A 19,952-nucleotide genomic window follows, 5' to 3' on the forward strand; every position below is an offset into this window, starting at 1 on the left:
TATATCTAACTCTCTTGAATACATTCAGTGAACTGGCCTCCACTGCAGAGAGTTCCAGATTCACAATTGTCTGGTTGAAAAAGTTATTCCTCATCTCTGTCCTTTATTGCCTCCCCATTATTCTTAAACTGTGACCCCTGGTTCTGGACTCCCCGAACATTGGGAACATTTTTTCTGTATAGCCTGTCCAAAACCAATAAGAATTTTATATGGACAATTGATTACCCATTCACACTAGCTCTAGGTTTCCTCACTTTCTCATCTACTCCCCACATATTAGGAGCAATTACACACGGTGTCCAATTAATCTACAAACCCGCACACTGTTGGGATGTGGGAGAAAACCGGAGCACCCAGAGTAAACCCCCTACGGAGTCACAGGAAGAACGTGCAAACTAAAATTCCTCGTCTCCAACAGGATTCGTTGGATTCTAACACGTGCCTCTGGTTGCTGGGCTGGAAGCTTGATCATCACAGTACCTTGCATAAACTTTGGTTTGAACGCAATAAAACAAAGCAGCAGGAAACTACATAAACTATTCAATCTCGCTTGAAAATGACAACAAATCCAAAATTAGCCACTCACTTCTTGCAAATGTTTGCTATACTGGTGGAAGTTGGCAGGGAAAGCTGTTGCTATCCTGCAGGAAAAGAGAGAAGTCACAATGCTTTAATTTACATTCTTATTACCATGAGCATATTCTTAAACCACCTGAATGTAATGCTTCTTAAAAGCAAAATCAAATTAATCTGTAACCCCAAAATATCTGATCCACAACTCCCAGAACTGCATATAATGATCAAGTTGTCTATTCACATGTAGGCAAAATGGTCCCAGATTGTTGTCACCAATTTGTGCTGCAATGCCTTTGTAATTAGCTTACTGTAATTGATCAAATTTGAGAGAGGTGAGATATTGTTACTCTTACACAGGTATCCAACCAGCACCCTCTTGCTGCACACTTATGTTATAATGTTTTTGTCCTCTAGTCCGAAGGTGAACAGGCACTGTTTGGGCTGTAGGTGCTGCGCAAACACCTAAATGTTCTGTTGCTGCTCACTCAACAATGAATCACCCAGAATATAGTAGTGGTGGTGTACAAGACTGTCGGTGAGTGTTGGTGTTTTGCCAAGCAGTGCAGTTGTTTAGTGCTGAGATGTGGTTGTCAGGGTAGAATCCTGATCAGCAGTGAATTCAGATCATTGACAAGGACTGAAAGCAGCTGCTCCATAATTTCCTCCATGGCCACAAACCCAACGATATATAAAAAAAATATTAGGCTAGGGGAAATCTGTGAAGCCAAACAAAAAAGGATATAGCAGGTTTCATCACTCCTCAACTTCCTTTTCCAATAGTCTCTTGATCAAAGTTCAGATTCGTCTTATTATAAGAGGATTGCCAAAATGTAATAAAGAATACAATAAAAATTTCACAAAGTAATATTATTTTACCAATGTCTTTGAAAATGTCAAACACTAACCTACTGCTTTTCTGGCAGCGGGACAGAAATCGAGCAGAAATACTTAAACGAGGATTAAGGAAGTAGTTATTCTCATTTTCTGCATTTCGTTGAACATCTTTCAAAGAGTTGTCAAATTTCTCTGCAAATTAACAAACCTATTTTAGTCATATGCACATGCATGTAATTAGTTTGAACAATATGGAGAAAAGAAAACAAGTTTTCTACACGTTTTTACCATGAGAAAAGTCATTAGCTAGAGCTTCAAAGTTGTGTTTGAGGAATGTTTCTTGATCTGGAGTTTTTGCTGCATGTAATTGCTGCGGTATTGTGCTGCACTGTTCCTCGTCCTCCTCTAATCCTGAAGAATGGCCATCAGAACTTAGTTGGCCCACGGAGTCAGAATCTAGGAACGGTAGATGCAAGATGTGACAAGTGTTGTTAGGATTTACTCGGAGTTTCGAAGTTTTTTAAAAAAATCACCCTCGTGGAACTGTTTCAATGTTTGGTTTATCACACCAAAACCTATGCTGCTTTTACCTGACGGGAAAATGACAATGTAGCATGTTTCTCAGCTAATTTATGAAGTATAGTGATCATAAAATCAAAATACCACACAGTGACTTCTATTCTCAAGCCCTTTGATAGTTATCCAATTAGTCCCAATCTATGTTTTGAAATTGTATCAACATTCTATCAGCACCATGTCCTTTTGAAGGCCTCTGTTCAATTTACATTTATCAACTAATTTTTGGTTTAATCTATAGCGATCCGTCACTAAAATACCCCTTTGCCAGTTATTTTTAAGCTGTAAACTATTAAAAAAAGATTAATATTCTCCAAATACACCCTTACTGAAATCTGCTCCATTTATTCAAAACTGTATTTACAATTCATTCTTTTCTGAAAGCTGAAAGAGCACAGAAGGGTCTCATACTCAATTCATGTTGTGCTCTAAACTTTACACGACCTCAGTGTTAAATAATAAGTCTCTAATAACTATGTTTTTATAATTCTAATGGTTACTCTTCAATTGTTTTATCATTTGGAGGCCAACAATGTACAACTGTTTTTTTTTTGATTCCCAGCAAAATAATCTACAACTGAAAAACAATTGATTTTGTGGGGTTTAATGTTTTTTCCGTATATTCAGCCACTACTCCATTACACACTTACCCAAAATATATTTTCCCCAAACAGACCATAACGCCATTGTATTCTAATGTTAAATACATCATTTATGAAAGAGTTAGTGTGCCAAAGTCTGCCCGAAACGTTGCCTAATCCTTCGCTCCATAGATGCTGCTGCACCCGCTGAGTTTCTCCAGCATTTTTGTGTACCTAGCATCTACAAAATCCAGTCTAAGTTGACTCCAAGGTAGAGAGCAAAGTAGGGAGATGGTACTAGATATAGTGAGCAGATTTAAGCAAAACAGCATTCTAATAAAAAGAATACCACTGTAAGAGAAAAATATATTAACAAAATTACACCTAAGGTGCTTGTATCTCAAAATATTTTCACTGCGTACATAAATGCAACTTTACTAGTCAATATAAAACCCACTTTGGGGAAAGAAAAACAGCATTGTAACTTTTTTTGGTTAGGAAAAACAAATACAAGGCAACCATGCAGTGAAAAATGCACTACTGGCTGCTAGACAGACTTTATACTTGAGAATTATTGATCATAATAGCCTGAGTGAAAGAAGCTCAGATGGTTATCAGAACTTTAATAACATAATCAAATAGCTCAATAATAACTGATAACACACTGATAACTGATAACACACTCAATTACCATCCTTTTGAAAATGCGATGGAATGTGCTACTCAAAATCCCTATCACATACATGTATTATACAATATTCCATTCAGCAATGTCAGTGGCATTAACTTTAGTACAATTCCCTCTATCTCACAAACCACTCTCCAAATCTCAACTGTTCTATCTTTTAAAACCAAAGGAAAATTATTGCTTGCTTTCTTTTCAGAATCTCTCACCATCCTGTTGTTGTTCATGGCTGGTGGTGTGGTTACTTCCCGAATCCATTGAGTAGGCACTGTCAGGACTGTTCTCCACTGAATGCACAACTGGCCACTCGGAGTCACTTTCTTGTAGTTTTTTTGGTGGGTTTTTTACTTGATAATCACTACCATGGAAGATGATACATAGTTAATACACAACAACTGCAAGCTATAGCAGGATAATAATGGATACTCAAACTTGGCATTATAAAATCTTACTAAATAATAGCATTACATCCACATTTTTCACTTGTAACTATTTCCTTTTCACAAAATATCACGTCAGATCCTCGCCTTCACACATGCCTATCAATTCCCCTTTGTTTCTCTTTGCCATTAACTTGCACATAGAGGAAATTTATAACAGCCAATTAACCTACTGCCATGTCTTCAGGACCCATGCAACACAGAATGCACAAACCATGCACACGCACAGCAGAAATAACTATTACTGCCATCCAAATCAGTCTGGGTGGAGATGCTGGGTCACTTCTAAAGAATTCCATCTACATGTCAGAATAGCTTGCATTGCAGATGATAAACGCTGACATCAATGCATAGATAAGGGCATAATATTATGGTGAGAACTATAATACTATACTCTAACATGATATGAATACTATAAGATAATTTGAGAATTCAACATCTAACAATACAGAATTCACAATACCTACTTCTCTATACTAGTAGAATTATCATCATTAGGCAAAGGATAACAGGTTTGCATGGTTGGTTCAGTTTCTGCCACATCCATCTTCTGTGAAAAGGTATTATCAGTATCCTCTGGACAAATTGAACTTGGCCTTCCCATAGAATTTCTTGATAGAAGACTAGGGGAAAATTCCATCTAGCAACAAGATTTTAGGTAATGTGATACATTTAAGAATTAAAACACTAACCAGTTTAAACTGTTGTTTAAAACACTAACACACTAAAATCTGTTGTGCTAACGAATAGTATGGTGCTAAATTATTTGATGATTTAAATTGTATAGAAAATGCTAAATATTAAGAAAAAAAGCAAAAGCAACCAATATTTTCTAAGGGCACAGTCTTAGCAATTAAATCAAGCTTAAAATGTCTTCATTGTAAAAGTACATCAAAATTCCATATTTCCAAAATATCCTGAAAGCTTCAAAATTTCTTGGAACTTAAAACTTAAAACATTTTTCAAACTGCAAAGTAAATTAATCAAACAATTTAACGTTTCAAATGGGGGGGAAAAAACATTTTACGAAACAAAGCCAATGAAACTGATCTTAATCAAACTGATTTCTTAACTGACCTTGGACAAGAATGTAGGAAATCATTTTTGCAATTTGACATTTAAACCAACTATCAACTCATATAAAACAGTCAAACACATACCATTCATATTGCTCTGCAATTCATGATAAAACCATGTCCATTCCCCAATCAATTGAATAAACAGTGATCCAACACTATCTGAGATATATTACAATCCACTTCAGCTTGTGTACAAAAAGTGATCATAGAGAAATGCAGCTGTATAACCACACCCAGCTTATAAGCAAGGCAAATTCTGCAATATAATAATCCATACATTACATCAGCTGTCTCAAAATAGCCACTGATGTTAAGCATTTGGGATCTCTGACATTCTACTGTACAGCAAAAAGGAAGACAATTGAGTGAATACAACTCCAGAGAAATGCTTCTCAAAGTCCCTTGGAATTATTTCATTAATTATATTAGCTATTCTTCTATTAATCTGTTTGTTCAAGAGTTAGGTAAAAAATCTACACATTTATTGTCCATTCCCAGTGTATTAAACTGTGGTGGCAGTTAGGGTTAAGCAACATTTAATTGTGTCTAGGGACTCGGATGTTTAACTGAAGTTCAGGTTATATAATGACATTTGCGCAAGCATCAATTTCACATGAGTACTCAAGGCCAACTATAGTTCTATAAATTCAATAGATTGCCTAGGATTTCCAGCCTCTTAATCCAAAGTGAAGTAGACCCTGGAAGAATATAGGATTTTTTACTCAGATTTTTCTTGTCGCGAAAGAGAAGATAGTTTGAGTGGTGTTGGAAGAAAAATATCTGAACTTCAGTCGTAATCTACCAGAGCAGCAAGATTACCAGTAACGTAGATGGCATGGAAGGAAGTATTTGATCTTAGTAACTTCAAATTTTTATGAACTTTGTCAAAGATTGGTGCTTAAAATCAAAATATATTATTTTTAAAAATCCACTTTCAATTATGAACCAATTAAGTAGAATATTTTCAGTAAAAGATCAATGAAAGTGCAAATGTTACTTCAGTCGGAACTTTAATACTGATTCATCTTTGTTTTGTGAAGCATGAAGTTCCCCTTTCTTAATATTAGCCAGCATTAGGTATCTAGGAGACATTTTAGGCTTCCAACAAATTTGTTATCAAGCAGATTAAGCTGTCAATATTAAAGAAATCCCAGAGAATTTTATAAGTAAAAAAATATTTTAAATAGATCCAGAACAAAACAGAAATATAAAAACAGGAGTACAGCAAAAACAGCAATAGCTGGAAATATTTAGTAGGTCAGGCCATAGCTATGGAAAGAGAGATAGTGTCAATGTTTTAAGTCAGAGACCCTCCGCTAGGAAAAGGATTTTCCCATCATTCTGATTAAACGTGGGCAATCATTTTTTTCAGTTTACTGTTCCTGCCTTCTCCTGACATTCCTTGATCTTTTATGATGGGAATATACAAAAAAATTAACGTTGACCTTAAAAGTAAAAAATAGGAAATGTTATAATTAAATTAATGCTGATATTTTTAAGCAGTAATTATGCTTAGTGAATTCTGGAAAAAAATTAAGTAACGAGACATAAAAGTGAAGGATTCTAACAGCAAAGATTATTTGAATATTTGTCAGGTCATGAAATATTGAAGATAGATTAGTGATTAGCACAGCTTAAGACACGAAATGACTAACAGCAACAGCACTGATATAGTCTTCCATGAAGAATGCGTAGAAGAAATTGCCTTTTGATAACACAATCAAATGACTGAGCTCTGCCTTTACAAATTCTGATCTATTAAAGTAGTTCATTTATCACTTCTGCTACATTGAACCTTTTTAAGCAAGGCATCATCCTAAACAAAAGATTTTTATAACACTGTTTGATAGCAAAGAACACATTTTTAGTAGTAAAGATATAAACCATACCAAATGCAAGAGTCATGTTTACCGCTGGACATGATGATTTCTATCACTATTTATAGACCCCCTCGCATGCCCCACCCCAGAGGGCACCTAGATTCCAACAGTTCAATTTGTAAAAGGGGGATCTAATTAGTTTGTTTTTGGTATTTATTCTTTAATAAATGCAGGAATAAAGAGTGTAGTTCATATTTTAATAATGTTATGATATCAATACTGAGGTGGTACAGTGATATTTTGAAATGATAATACCCTGCAGATATGTTATCAGACAACAAATAGTTTGGTACTATGCCAGACTGTCAGCAGCATTTGTGAAAATCAAAAATAAAACTCAATATACATTACAATCTCATCAGAAAACAATTTGACACTGTGAAGGCCAGATGGTTATAAAGTTTTAGCATTTCATTTTTAACAATCATTTCAATAGGTCAAGTTGCTCCTCCTATTCATTCCGTAGTAAACATTATTCTACATGTAAGACTATTAATTCTGCCATGCATAAAATATATCAAAAGCGAGCAGATTTATCAGGCTGGGATGCTATTGCAACTGGATTCCCAAATAAATGCTGTTCCCAGAGAAAACAAAATAGAGCATTAAAATGTCTTCCCTTACACTACATGTACAGCAACATCATTTAAATAACCGAATTACCAATTTATTAGTAGTCATTACTAATCTTATAGATGTTACTAGTTCACAGAAATCTACTAACCATCTTGAAAAAGTTATCGAAATTACGTGGTTCAAAATTGTCCTGCGTCACCAAGCAGTTGTTAGGCTTTCCCGGTGCCACCGACATTCTGCCTGGGGTTGGGGTCGCACAGTACTCCTCCAGTTGCCTCATACCCAGAATGGAGTGAATAAGATCTTTGTCCACCCTTTCAGCCCACCTTCCCCGTGGATGAAATTTCTCAGTGTTATCTCTTACTCCATCCTGCACACTGTTATCACCTGCCTCCTGTAACAAACATTAAAATGAATTATTTTAGAAAATCTTTGCATTGAATTTACCGTGTGATAAAAGTCAATGCACATTAGCCCTCATGGTTTGTGTGTCTCTGCAAGTTTGAAATATCAGTTGATTGATTAACTGACTACTATTAAGTAAGAGTCTATAATTTCACTTATTTTAGAATGATTCAAAATAGTTTATTCCACAGACTATTTGCACGTCTTTTCCCTTTCTTCACATTTGTTTCCAGTTAGGACCATTTTAGATATATAGAATTTTGTAAAATGTCTAATACTATCCCCAACGTCATCTCTTTCAACACCAGAGAATTCAGCTGTTCAATCGCCTTGGCAATATATTGCCAAATCCATTAGCTGAAAATAGATCAGTTCATCAACTGAAAATGAAAACAATTATATTGGAAATCTGAAACAAAGTATTGAACATACTCAGCAGGTTAGCCAGCATCTGTGTTGAAAGAAACAGTTATCTGTTTCAGTATATCAAAGGTGGAAAAATAAAATGCATTTAGGGAGCCCAAAGTAAATACAGATTAAGCTTGCAATATTTTCTTTCAATATAAAACTGCAGCTTCACCTTACTGTACCACAAAGTCCATAGACAGGACATCCAGTGAACAGAGCGTGCCATTCTTTAGCAAAACCCATTGATCTGAAAGTCTTGAATCAGTAACGAGTTTAGTTATTAAGAAGGTTAGCCTAACGAAGGGTTTCGGCCCGAAACGTTGCCTATTTCCTTCGCTCCATAGATGCTGCTGTACCCGCTGAGTTTCTCTAGCACTTTTATCTACCAACGAGTTTAGTTAACCAGTTTTAGTGCATAATGTGACTAATTACAAACCTGGCAGGCAACTTGTTTAGCATTTCAAATATATCCATATTGCAAAAAAAAAAACATATACCTCTACTGCAGATTTATATAGAGAAGGGTAATGTAACATTGTACACTATAAATTAAGATATGATAGTAATTAAATGACAAACTATTCCCATTGCTTTTATAATAATGTTTACTCTTCCTCACAAAATACTTACCAGTCTCTTTGCCCACATTGGAAGCCTCCCATTAGTCAGCAGGAATGCAACATCTTCAGCCTTACCTGGAAAGAACAGACAAGATTAGTTTGATTGTTCCACAAAAAGGAAGACTAAAATCTTGTGGGGTAAGCTTTCCTTTACTGGATTCTTTCCGACGGTTTTGTGCAGAATAAGAAAAAGAATTAAAAGTATTTTATGCAATATTTAAAAAAACGATAACAATGGCACCACATTTGCATTTGTGCCATATTTATGAAAAAGATTGTTAGTAAATTAAGGGAAATTATGGAAGGTATCATCAAGATTTATTCAATTATAGCAAAAATCACACTTGTAATAAATGTTGCAATAGCATTTTTTACAAACTGCAAGCTTAATTTAAAGCCTTTTTGAAACCTTGGTAGGATTTTTTTTTAAGTGCAGGTGCAAGACATTTAGCTCTTCAAGTAAGCTCTGCCAGTGCTAATGGGACTAACAGGGCTAATCTACCACCTCACCGTCACTGCCCTGCACTACTCCCATTTCCTTTGTTTGCTCCAACAGCCAGAAACCTTTTGATCTCTCTTTTCAATGCATTCAATGCTCGAATCTACTTTGATCCTGGAGTAGAGACCGCCAAAGCTGCATTCACTGAGTAAAGCCTACTTATGTGTAGACAGACTTAAACATGCGAGAAACTACTTTAATAATTTTACATTGGATCTCTTTGGCAACTATATATTTTTAAGTAGACCAAAATTTTGCACAAAAAACAATGTATAGTCTTTGTAAAGGACTGTAGAAATGTAGCAAGAGATCTTTACTCCTGTACTCATTGTTCCTTGCAATTTATTTAGAGAGACACCTAAGCCCTATTCAACATCATTCCTTGATCTTTCACTATTTAACCAGTCAGCATTTTTGTTTTTTACCGAAAAAGATGATCTCATTTTTCAACATAGTACTATGCTCACTAAATCAGCATTATCTCTTTGAAGTCCCTACATTCTCATCACGAGTTGATTTCCCACTTAGTTTTGTCAACAGTGAACCTGGATATGTCTGAAGAAGGGTTTCGGCCCGAAACGTCGCCTATTTCCTTCGCTCCATAGATGCTGCTGCACCCGCTGAGTTCCTCCAGCAATTTTGTGCCAGTCTGAAGAAGGGTTTCGGCCCGAAACGTCGCCTATTTCCTTCGCTCCATAGATGCTGCTGCACCCGCTGAGTTCCTCCAGCAATTTTGTGTACCCTGGATATGTTATATTTGATACCTACAGCTGAATTATCAATGTAGATGATTGGGGCCAAGACACCTATCCCCACAGTATCCCGTTTGTTGCAGTGTAGCCTGCCAGCCAATTCCTATTCTATTTACCATCTGTTAACCAACTCTCAACTCCCAGTGGTATGTTACACCCTATTACATATGCTCTAATGTTTTTCAGCAATCAGCCTTTTGCAAGCTCAGCAAATGCTTTCTGAAAATCCAAACAGACCACATCCATTGGTTGCCTCTTATCTAACTACATCCTCCAAGAATTCCAATAGATCAGTTAAAATACAATTTCCCTTCAAGAAAATACGAGCAGAATTAGCGTACATTTATTGATTTTGACGGCACATGCATTAATATAGATTCCAGTATTGTCAAACTACTGATGCTAGGGTAAGTATTTGATAGTTGGCAGTTCTCTCTTTGCCTCCATTTAATGAGCAAGTGAAGTAAATGTGACCCATAATCTGCAGAAAGTATCCCAGGACCTTTGCTGGAGGCCAACTTTTGAGAACTCCACCACAGGTGCCTGCGGACTTACCATCGCAGAGCCCGCGATCCCTTTACCAGTGATCGACCTCTGAGCTCCAACCATGGGTGCTTGCGGACTTAACATCACGGAGCTCGCGTTCTCTGGTCAGAGACCGACTTAGGGAACTCCAAGCCGCGGGAGCTTCGATGGATGATTCGACTGCTCCGACCGCGGGAGAATAAAGAGGAAGAAGATTGGACTTTTTGCCTTCCATCACAGTGAGGAATATGGGGAATCCGCTGTGGTGGATGTTCACTTTTATGTAGTTGTGTGTCTCGTTCCGTTTCCACCCCCCATATGGCTGAATGGTAATTCGCATATCACTGTACCTTAATTGGTAGAGGTGACAATTAAAGGACCTTTGAAACCTTTGAAGATGTTTGGAAGATTAAAACAAAAGCTTCTACCAGCTCCAGTGCACCTCTTTCAAAACTCTGGGATGTCGACCAAGTCCTTGATACATTTTTTTCAGCCCATTAGTTTCTATTTCTATTATTTTTATATAAAAAACTAGAACGTATTTTAGTTCCTCTGCACTGGACCTGTGGCTTTCAGTATTTCTGGAGAAGTTTTTGTTGTGATGTTTAATTCCTCAACTATTTCCCTATTCTAGGATTCAATATTTATTTGTTACCTCCATATTATATTTAAGCATTGATTTTAATTTATGATAACAACATTGCATGAAGAACATTATTCATTAATATTTAGGACCATTCATCTTTAAAATGTCATTTCATCGATAAGCCTGCTCTTACCTCTGTCCATGTGATCTTTCACAGGAGTTTGGAATGACCCATCATCTCCATCTTCCCCACTTATTTCCTCCTCTTGATCATCTTCCTGACAATCTGAAGTTAACGTTTTCACCATAAAGGTTTCTCTCCTAAATCATTGCAGAAGAGTTAATACCGAAGATAAAATATGTTTCCACCTTGGAGTACACCAAAACCTAGCTCTTCTAATCATCAGTCAATAAATAGGCATACTATTTTTATGCTTTCCTCAGCATACATTTGCATATACAATGTCAAAGTGCAGTTGCAGAAAACAAAAGCACTGTACACACACCAAGTTATATTAGCAGTAATTTTTACTTGGGCTAGGACAGGTTAGTGGTAGCACACTTGAACTGTTACAATCTCACTCGGGCCAATTCTACCCAGGACTTGAGTATCAAACTTCCGTTGAGGCACCAGTGCAATACTGAAGGACTGCTATGGTGTCTGAGCTGTCACCTTTCTGATGCCCCATACATCTCTTAAAGTGTTAGTAAAATATTACACTCCATCATAAAAGCAAGGGATTTCACCCTGGTGTCTTGACCAATATTTATCCTCAATCAACATCATTACAACTCTAATGATCATGTCGTTACTTCAAAAGTACTCAGATCTAAAATGTTTTGCTGTTGTGAAAGGCGAGAATTAAATGTGCTTCAAGATTTATCGGCTAAATGACACTTGGCTTAGAGTTGAATCCTAAACTATTTTGGATTATAGACAAAGTTGTTCTTCCAGCACCACATCATTCATGCAAATTTCACCATGCATTCAGACCAAAGGATTTACAGCTTAATGGAAAGAGTGTCACCCAGATATATCTTGGATCTTTAAACTTTGCAGTTTTGATGTAAAATTAGAAAGACTGAAAGTATTCTAATTTTATGAAGCACTTTGCAGGTCTGCAGGTTTAAAACGTACCTAATTGGTGCTGAAGCCTTGGTTCCACACGTCTTATCTTTTTTAGCGATTTGTTTAATTTCTGAGAGACGATGTCTCATGCATGCAGTCAACTGAGGGTCCAAACGCCATATGAAAATGCAACTGTGGAATAAAAATAAAATGTAAAATATTGAATAAAGACATGTAATATGATACTCAGTTTAGAAAAGAACTACTTTCTGATTCCGACTTGTTTAATCACTGGATATTTAAGTTTGCATGTCAGCACCCTCTAATGTGCAAAGGAATATATCTGAATAAATAGTACATTAAGTTGGGAAGCAAAGGAATGAGAAAGGTCTTTCCACTGATCATATTTCAGACATTTCAGTACCAAATTGGTTACCTAGTGATTAACCAAATCTGGAAAAGGACAGTGCATTTCTCCTATTGTAATGCAGCACAAATTGCATTGTGGCAATGTTTAAAGATCAAAAGCAGAACATGGCAGTTGCTTCATAGAAACATAGAAATTAGGTGCAGGAGTAGGCCATTCGGCCCTTCGAGCCTGCACCGCAATTCAATATGATCATGGCTTCAGTGACAAAGTGGTGTTGGCTAACAAAATGGGGCCCTTCAATAACGCACTTTACAACCAAGCACGCTTTGCAAGGAGGTTCTCCAAAAGTGTAATGTCCATTCAGCAGAAAATTACTCACCTGTCTCCCGATACTGTTATTAGATATTTGCAGTCATGCGTAAATTTCATTCCAGTTACAATTTCTAAAACAGAAGAATAAGAACTAATTAGAAATGTTTTGTAATGTAACATAGTGCTTTAAAGTATTGCAAGCTATAAAGCTATGCCCTCTCATATTTGATATTTCCATCTTGGCGAACTAGTTGTGATTGTCTATCCTATCTATGCCTCTCACAACTTTATACACAATTATCAGGTCTCCCCTCAACTTCCGATATTCCAGAAAAACAATCCAAGTCTGTCCAACATCTGTAGCCAATACCCACTAGTCCAGGCATCATCCTGGTAAACCTCCCTGGCATCCTTTCTAAAGCTTCCACATCCATCCTGTACTGGGCGACCAGAAATAAACACAATACTCTTAATAAGGCTTTACTGTAATTCAACACACTTTTCAAATGACTGTGATTGCTTATTATGTACTGCGCAAGTGAAAATGGGCACCTCATAGACTTGCCCTGTGTACCCAGTCTTCAGGCAATTTAAACAAGAATGCAAGAGCTGGTCAGATATTTAACAGGGGAAAAATAAATAAATAAAAATTGGTGTTAAGGAATAAAAACGAATTTGATAAATCAAGCAACAGAATGAAAGCAAAACAATAATTGCTTTGTAAGTGTAAGTAGATTACCCGAATGTCCAAACATGCTGGCTACACATTCTCCAGTGTAGAAGTCAAAGATAGAAATATTCTTGTCAGAACAACTAGTGGCCACAAATGTTCCGGAAGGATCCATCTGAACCTAAAATTTAAAGCAGAGAAAGTGCTAGGAAAGTAGACCAGAGACTACATACTAAATAAAATTGATTCAAAGTCACCCAAATGTGAAAATGCAAAAAAATAAATAAAATCATACACAGAAAATAGTGATTTACTTCATAGGAAGCAATCATTATTTATTGTGTCCACACCAATACAAAATGGAACTTAAATCTTACTTCCTAGCTCTTTAGCAAGAAGAAAATGTCCTTGTCTTTTTATATTAATGTTCTTTTTAAATCTTCATAGTCTAAAAATATTAACTTTCTAAAAGACACATTTTGCATTCATGCACTTATATTCAAATGCTTTTATTATTCTAACAGCAGAGGGCACCACAGACCAACATTTGGCTTAAGATGAGGCCACTTGCTTCTGTTATTTTCCACAAAGAGTTCGGGAACCTTGTACCATAGTGTTGGAACAAAAACCTAGCCCTTAACATCAGTAAGACAAAAGAGTAGTTTGTCCACCTCAGGAAGTGGCAGCTAGTAGAGATGTGTGAAGACAATTCTGCCTTCAACAAAAAGGCTGCTGTGGACACATTAACCATGTACAGGAGAACCGATGTTCCATTGAAATAAGAATATTCCATTCTATAATGAACTTCTACCAAGCTTACTTATGCTCAAAACAATGTGAAAATAAATGTTTCATTAAATTCTGAATTCCCATATGCTGTTATTCATTGTTAGGCATTATATTGCAAAAGAACTAAGACGATAACAGAAGAAATTCTGTACTATTTCAGGTGCTTGAGATTTGCAGTTCTTACTTTGAGGAGAATCCCATCTTCACTCTGTGAACCTTTGAAACATTTTTGTTGCTTCCCACTGTTAATGTTAAATACTCTGTAACATAAAAAAGACTTAATGTTTTATACTTCCTTAATCTTCTCCTCTCAAATAAATTTCTATACAGTTCTACAGGTACTGGCCAATACCCCATCTAAATGCTGGTGTCATCATTTTTCACTGTGCAATATTATAGCACAGTCTGAATCCCACAGTATTTCTAGCACAGTCTATGGATAGGGAACTGGAATGCTGGTAATAGTTACAACCCCAATCGAAATGAGCGAACATATCAAGAAAAATACATGGTAATCTAAAGTTTAAACGGCTCGGTTACTAAAATGGATTTGCGATCTGTATCATGGATTTTCTATTATTTATATCCTTTCCTTCTCAAAGGAATTTATTCTACATCATACAACTTGAGAGTTCTGATATAACAGAAAAACAAAAGACCATTTCCTCCAAGGAGATAAGCATACCTAATATTTCTATCCTGGCAGCAGATAGCTGCATATTTTCGTGTGATATCAACATCCATGTCATACAGGGTGGTCTTTCCAACAACATGATGAGTTCTTGAGAACTGAACTTCATCGACAGACTGCAAAAACAAATTTAATTTAGTCTAAATACTAAGAGTTTGCATAACTAACATTCAGCATTAAACTACCCACGCTCAACAACACATATTTTGATGGAAACAATCAGCAAGAGATTAAAAAAATTACAAAATGTGTGTGATAGATAGGGAAAGTCTAGAGGGGTACAGACAAAACCAGGGCAAATGGGACAAGTGTTGATGGGGTGCAGCTTGGTCAGCACGGAAGAGTTAGGCCTAAGGTTCTGTTTCCACGCTGCATGACTCACTGAATATGTCTAATGAGTTTCTTCCCACGTATTCACAGCAAACTCTTCCACTGCTACACAATTTTGCCATGGAACGAATGTACCCGTAGTTTTCACAGAGCAGACCATTGAAAATAAGCCATAGTGAAATCATTAAGTGTGCTTTTTCCTCTTCTTAGGAAAGCATTTCATATTTGCAAGCCAGAACATTAATCTGCAAAAAAAGCTTAACTTTTTTTAATGAAGTAAACTAACATTAAAAAAAAAAACTGGTGTCCTCAATTTCCTTCATTTTCCATTGACCAACTATTCCAGTCTTATATGAGTGAACATTCAGCAGCAGGCATGAGATTCAGGGTCTAAGTTTTGGAAAATTTTGAAGTCATGAAGGGTAAAACCTTGGACCAGTAATACTTAACTTTACCAAGTCACAAGAAGTGTGTTTATATGTGCAGTTCAAATTTTCTGTACTAATTCTTGGTTTTGAGAGATTCTTATGCCAGCTCAGGATTCTAATAGCAGTAATTCAGAATAAATAATAATCTTAGATGGTCAGTTTATACTGCACATACAAGTCGCTAGCTGTTGGCATTATCACCTGATAATACATTAAGTAATGCACATCACTGCATTGGATGTGAAGCTCTTTAAAATCCCTTTCAAAGAGGCCAAGCCATCACAAAATAAATGCACAAACTACAGAGATAATTAGAAACCAAAAAGGTTTACCTTATGTGCAGTACGAAAGTAGATACTTTTATCAGCTCCACAACTAACCATTTTGACAACATCATTGCAAGCTACAGGAAGAGAATTGAAAGGGACATAACATTGTCAAGTATCTGCGTCATATTAAGTGACTGGGACAAATCCAAGTCATTAGTAGAGGTTAAAAAGTAGACATCAACACTGGAAAAGCCAAGTTCTTTATACTTTACTGACACCCAGTATCAATGATCCGTGGCATCCACGTTCAATAGATATTAAAAATATTTCAAAATGTAATTTTGTGTAATAAGCCCATAAGCAATTAAGCTCAGTGCCATTTATTGATGAGGCAGTCATATTGCTTACAAAGTACCTGCAAATTTCACAGCAGTAATAGAGGAGGAATGGTCATCTAGTGTCTGTGCCAGGCTATACTGTTTGTCCACTTTTAATATATGAATTAGACGGTCTCTGCTTGCTGTTGCCAACAACTTCATTCCTTAAAAGAAAGTTAATACATTTTAAAATACAGTAACAAGAGTACCAGAATTCTTAAGTACACAAAGGAGAGAATGATGTGATTATTCAGTAATTACATTGAATATGTAGAAAAAATACATTTGAATTTTGAATTAGAATTATAAATGTTACCAATTACACAAAAGTAGCAGGTAAACCCTCTTCCATGTGATATGCAACACTTCAGGCACAATTGCACAAAGTTAAATTCAAACTAATTTGGTAGATTGTTCAAAATAATTAAATGTGGAAGAGGTTAAAATGATCCAAAATAAAAATCAGGATTATATACGCTCACCCTCACACACAAATTAACAGTGGGCAAAAATCACCCCTCCAACACAACCTTTGGGAGAGGAAAGTGGAGACGTGGAACAGGTGGAAGTAAGGAAACTAAAAAAGGCCTATTGGCAAAATAGATTAATTTAACGCAAAAGCATATTTTAAAGGATCAGGTTGCATCTTCAATGAGGATTATGATCTCAAAAATGCATAGCGCTTGTAAAAGAGCACTAAATCAATGCACAGCAGCCATAGGAAGTTTTGTCCAAGCATATGCAATAGGCTTCAAAAGAATAGTCCACCATGGCCAATCAGTACGTAAAATAGGCATTGTTCGTGGAACCATTATGAGTATAAACAGGTAATCGTGGAAAAATGAGTTACCAGTAAGGTGCCAGATGTTTCAGTTTCTGGTGACTCAGCTATTTACAGGGGGGGGGGGGGGAAACAAATTACAAGATTTGGGATTTTTTAAGGAAATATCTGTTTTTATTTAAATACAAGAATTGGGATAAGGAGTAGGTCACAATCATTTGAGATTTAGACTGGGCAGGAAAATTATGTTGATCGGTCCATTTTTCCCCCCTATTGAGCTCAACTGAATTTTACTCACCAGTTTCAGGTTTAGAGTACTCAAGACACAAAATTTCAGAATCATGAGCCTCAACTTTCATTATTTCATCCAGGAACTGCAGGTCAAAAATTCTAGAAACAGTAAAAAAATATTTTAAAACACTGGGTTTGATGCAAAACATATTTGATTTCACAACACATTGCACTCGGCTATTTATCAGGACCCAGACTGCAACCACGCAAACTAGTCCTCCACTTTTTCATGCTGAACTGGAATAAATCTCCAACCATAACCACAAATTAAGAATAAGACAAGGGAAAAGTTCAATGAGTTTGTAAATGCTCAAAGTCCTATTAACAATAGTCATAAAATCTTTTATTTATTCACACATATCCGCCGTATGTAATGATCATGTCAAATTAGGAAATAAATACAGTTCAGTTTGAGCAGAGGAGGGATGGGTACATTCTTCTTGCGTATGTCGTGCACAGCCTAAAGTTGTAGGACAACTTGTTCTATTTGATCTTATTTGACTGTGCACACCGGGTTGATTGCATTTGTCGAAACAGGGCGGACCACGTGAAGGTTGCAATCTCCCACCCCATGGGTACATTAAAGCAAGGTGATAACTTTTTGAATCCAGCAACCTGATACAGAGGAACTTGTAAAGGCTTTGAAATTCAGGCCAAGGGTGTCTGAAATGCCCAGCAGATCAGGTAGTGTTAGGGAAGAAAATAATGATTTTTTTTGTCCTATACACATCCTTTAAAATCACTCTTATTTGCCATAATTTTAATATCAGTGCCATCAGCAATTCAAACAGTATGATACTGTAAACATTTTCAGTTTATGTAATTGCATATTATAAGCAATAGGCTTTTCATTTTTAGTTATTTAAATGACACAGTAAAAAGTATCTTCATAAGCAGCAAAATATTTCCTTTAACCAACTGTGCTATTAAGTTGCTGAGGAAAACGTCATTATCATTTGTACCTCAGGGTCCCCATCCTATCTCCAGATGCCAGATGCTGCCCATCAGGGCTGATGGTTATGGCCCGAATTCCTGATTTTGTCTCAGACGTTCCTCCATTTTCCGTTCGGTCAGGATTGCTTGTTGTGTCTTGGAGGTACTGAATATTGCCGTCCACATACACAATTTTGATTAAATCCTGGGGGGAAAAAAAGCAAGGGTCACAAATACTTCAAGTTCTTCACTCATTAGATTCCATTTTTCCGTTCTAATGTGAAGAATGGTGCAAACTAAACGTTTAAAGTCTGATTTATTTTTATTCCCCAGTATGCTTCCCTATGTGACAAAGCCACTTTTTAAAAAACACTGATATGGAAAAAAAAAAATCAAATTTCTTGTTTCTTAAATTACCCATGTCAGGATATTTTTGCAGAAGTTTTTGCAGCTTTTATTAAACCATTTGCAGGTCAATGGTTCATCACTACAATTCTCAATTTTAATGAACTATGTTTTATTTATTTAACCTCTGCCATGCTGACAAGGGGAATTCATTCATTTCAGTTGAGTGGAAGTCTCTCTCCCTTCATACTTCCTGAGCTAACTCACTCTATTAATAATTGCCTGATGGCCCTTAACACAAAACTAGCTAAAACTATTTGTTTTCACATGAATCTAGCAAAAAACAAAAGCATGTTGGATTAGATCAACTACCAAGTTCAGGTGGAAATAGGAAGTAGAGGTTAAAACTCACTGTGCTATAAATATTACGACGGAATGAAGCGAATTGAAATTCAGAAGTACCACCAGAATTCCACAATCGTATAGTATTGTCTGATGAACAAGTTAGAAAAGATGAAGGTGGCAGACAAGACAGGTTATTATCTTCCAACTCTGGATAAACCTGAAAAATTAAAAAATGATTACTGCATTGTTTACACTGTGGGTTTTCAATAAAGATAAAGTGGACAAATTTTTACAAAAAAAGTTGGATTCAAGGCTATGGATTAGAGAACGGGGTGGAGGCGAGGTAGTGGGAAAGCAGAAGATTCCCAAAGTGGAATTGATTTATCAAATCTCCTGGAAGAGCCAACACTTACAAGGACATTGCAGGTTTAAAGAAACACACACACACACACGTGCTATCATACCTCTACATTCCATATGCTGGAACTATGATACAACGATGAGTAAATCTTCCCGATTTTCTTAATGTCTTTTGTATCCCACACGTAGAGACTATGATCATTGTACACACATGACAACCATCGATTGGAAGCGTCGAAGGCCATACCAATAATATCAGGATACGTAGCAGCTGAATTCTTAGTGAATAAACGGCTGTAGAGACATTTTAATTTTATTTATTAAATATTTATACTTATGCTTCTTGTACACAAGAATTTTATGACAATAAAAATGGACCAATTTTTAAATTTACCTTGCTTCAATTCCTGCTGCCACATTGACTCCCAGACAATGAGGTTTGGGCAGATTGATGATAAAATGGAGGGTTGTAGGGTTAAATAATTTCAATGTTCCATTGGAACAACCACAAAAGATGAAATCCTGGGATGCGGCGATACAATTTGCTGCAGAGGTCTGTGGGGAAATAGG

The 19,952-nt window shown here is 36.3% G+C and overlaps 1 protein-coding gene across 1 annotated transcript in view; it reads right to left on the reverse strand.

Annotated features, from left to right (window-relative positions):
• LOC116967865 (mitogen-activated protein kinase-binding protein 1-like) overlaps positions 1-19,952 on the reverse strand; it is a 45,928-nt gene that overhangs the window by 5,269 nt on the left and 20,707 nt on the right. The window contains exons 8-27 of the mRNA XM_033014497.1: positions 19,777-19,937; positions 19,487-19,676; positions 19,090-19,239; positions 18,362-18,537; positions 17,407-17,498; positions 16,366-16,491; positions 16,014-16,084; positions 14,918-15,039; positions 14,417-14,492; positions 13,513-13,624; positions 12,841-12,904; positions 12,161-12,283; positions 11,216-11,343; positions 8,671-8,735; positions 7,376-7,621; positions 4,160-4,332; positions 3,462-3,610; positions 1,699-1,866; positions 1,482-1,602; positions 587-641 (exon numbers count right to left, since the gene is read on the reverse strand). Coding sequence (XP_032870388.1) covers positions 587-641; positions 1,482-1,602; positions 1,699-1,866; positions 3,462-3,610; positions 4,160-4,332; positions 7,376-7,621; positions 8,671-8,735; positions 11,216-11,343; positions 12,161-12,283; positions 12,841-12,904; positions 13,513-13,624; positions 14,417-14,492; positions 14,918-15,039; positions 16,014-16,084; positions 16,366-16,491; positions 17,407-17,498; positions 18,362-18,537; positions 19,090-19,239; positions 19,487-19,676; positions 19,777-19,937 — 2,568 coding nt within the window. The remainder of the gene's footprint in view (positions 1-586; positions 642-1,481; positions 1,603-1,698; positions 1,867-3,461; positions 3,611-4,159; positions 4,333-7,375; positions 7,622-8,670; positions 8,736-11,215; positions 11,344-12,160; positions 12,284-12,840; positions 12,905-13,512; positions 13,625-14,416; positions 14,493-14,917; positions 15,040-16,013; positions 16,085-16,365; positions 16,492-17,406; positions 17,499-18,361; positions 18,538-19,089; positions 19,240-19,486; positions 19,677-19,776; positions 19,938-19,952) is intronic.

This window comes from Amblyraja radiata, chromosome 41 (genome assembly GCF_010909765.2).
Source record: "Amblyraja radiata isolate CabotCenter1 chromosome 41, sAmbRad1.1.pri, whole genome shotgun sequence".
NCBI lineage: Eukaryota > Metazoa > Chordata > Chondrichthyes > Rajiformes > Rajidae > Amblyraja > Amblyraja radiata.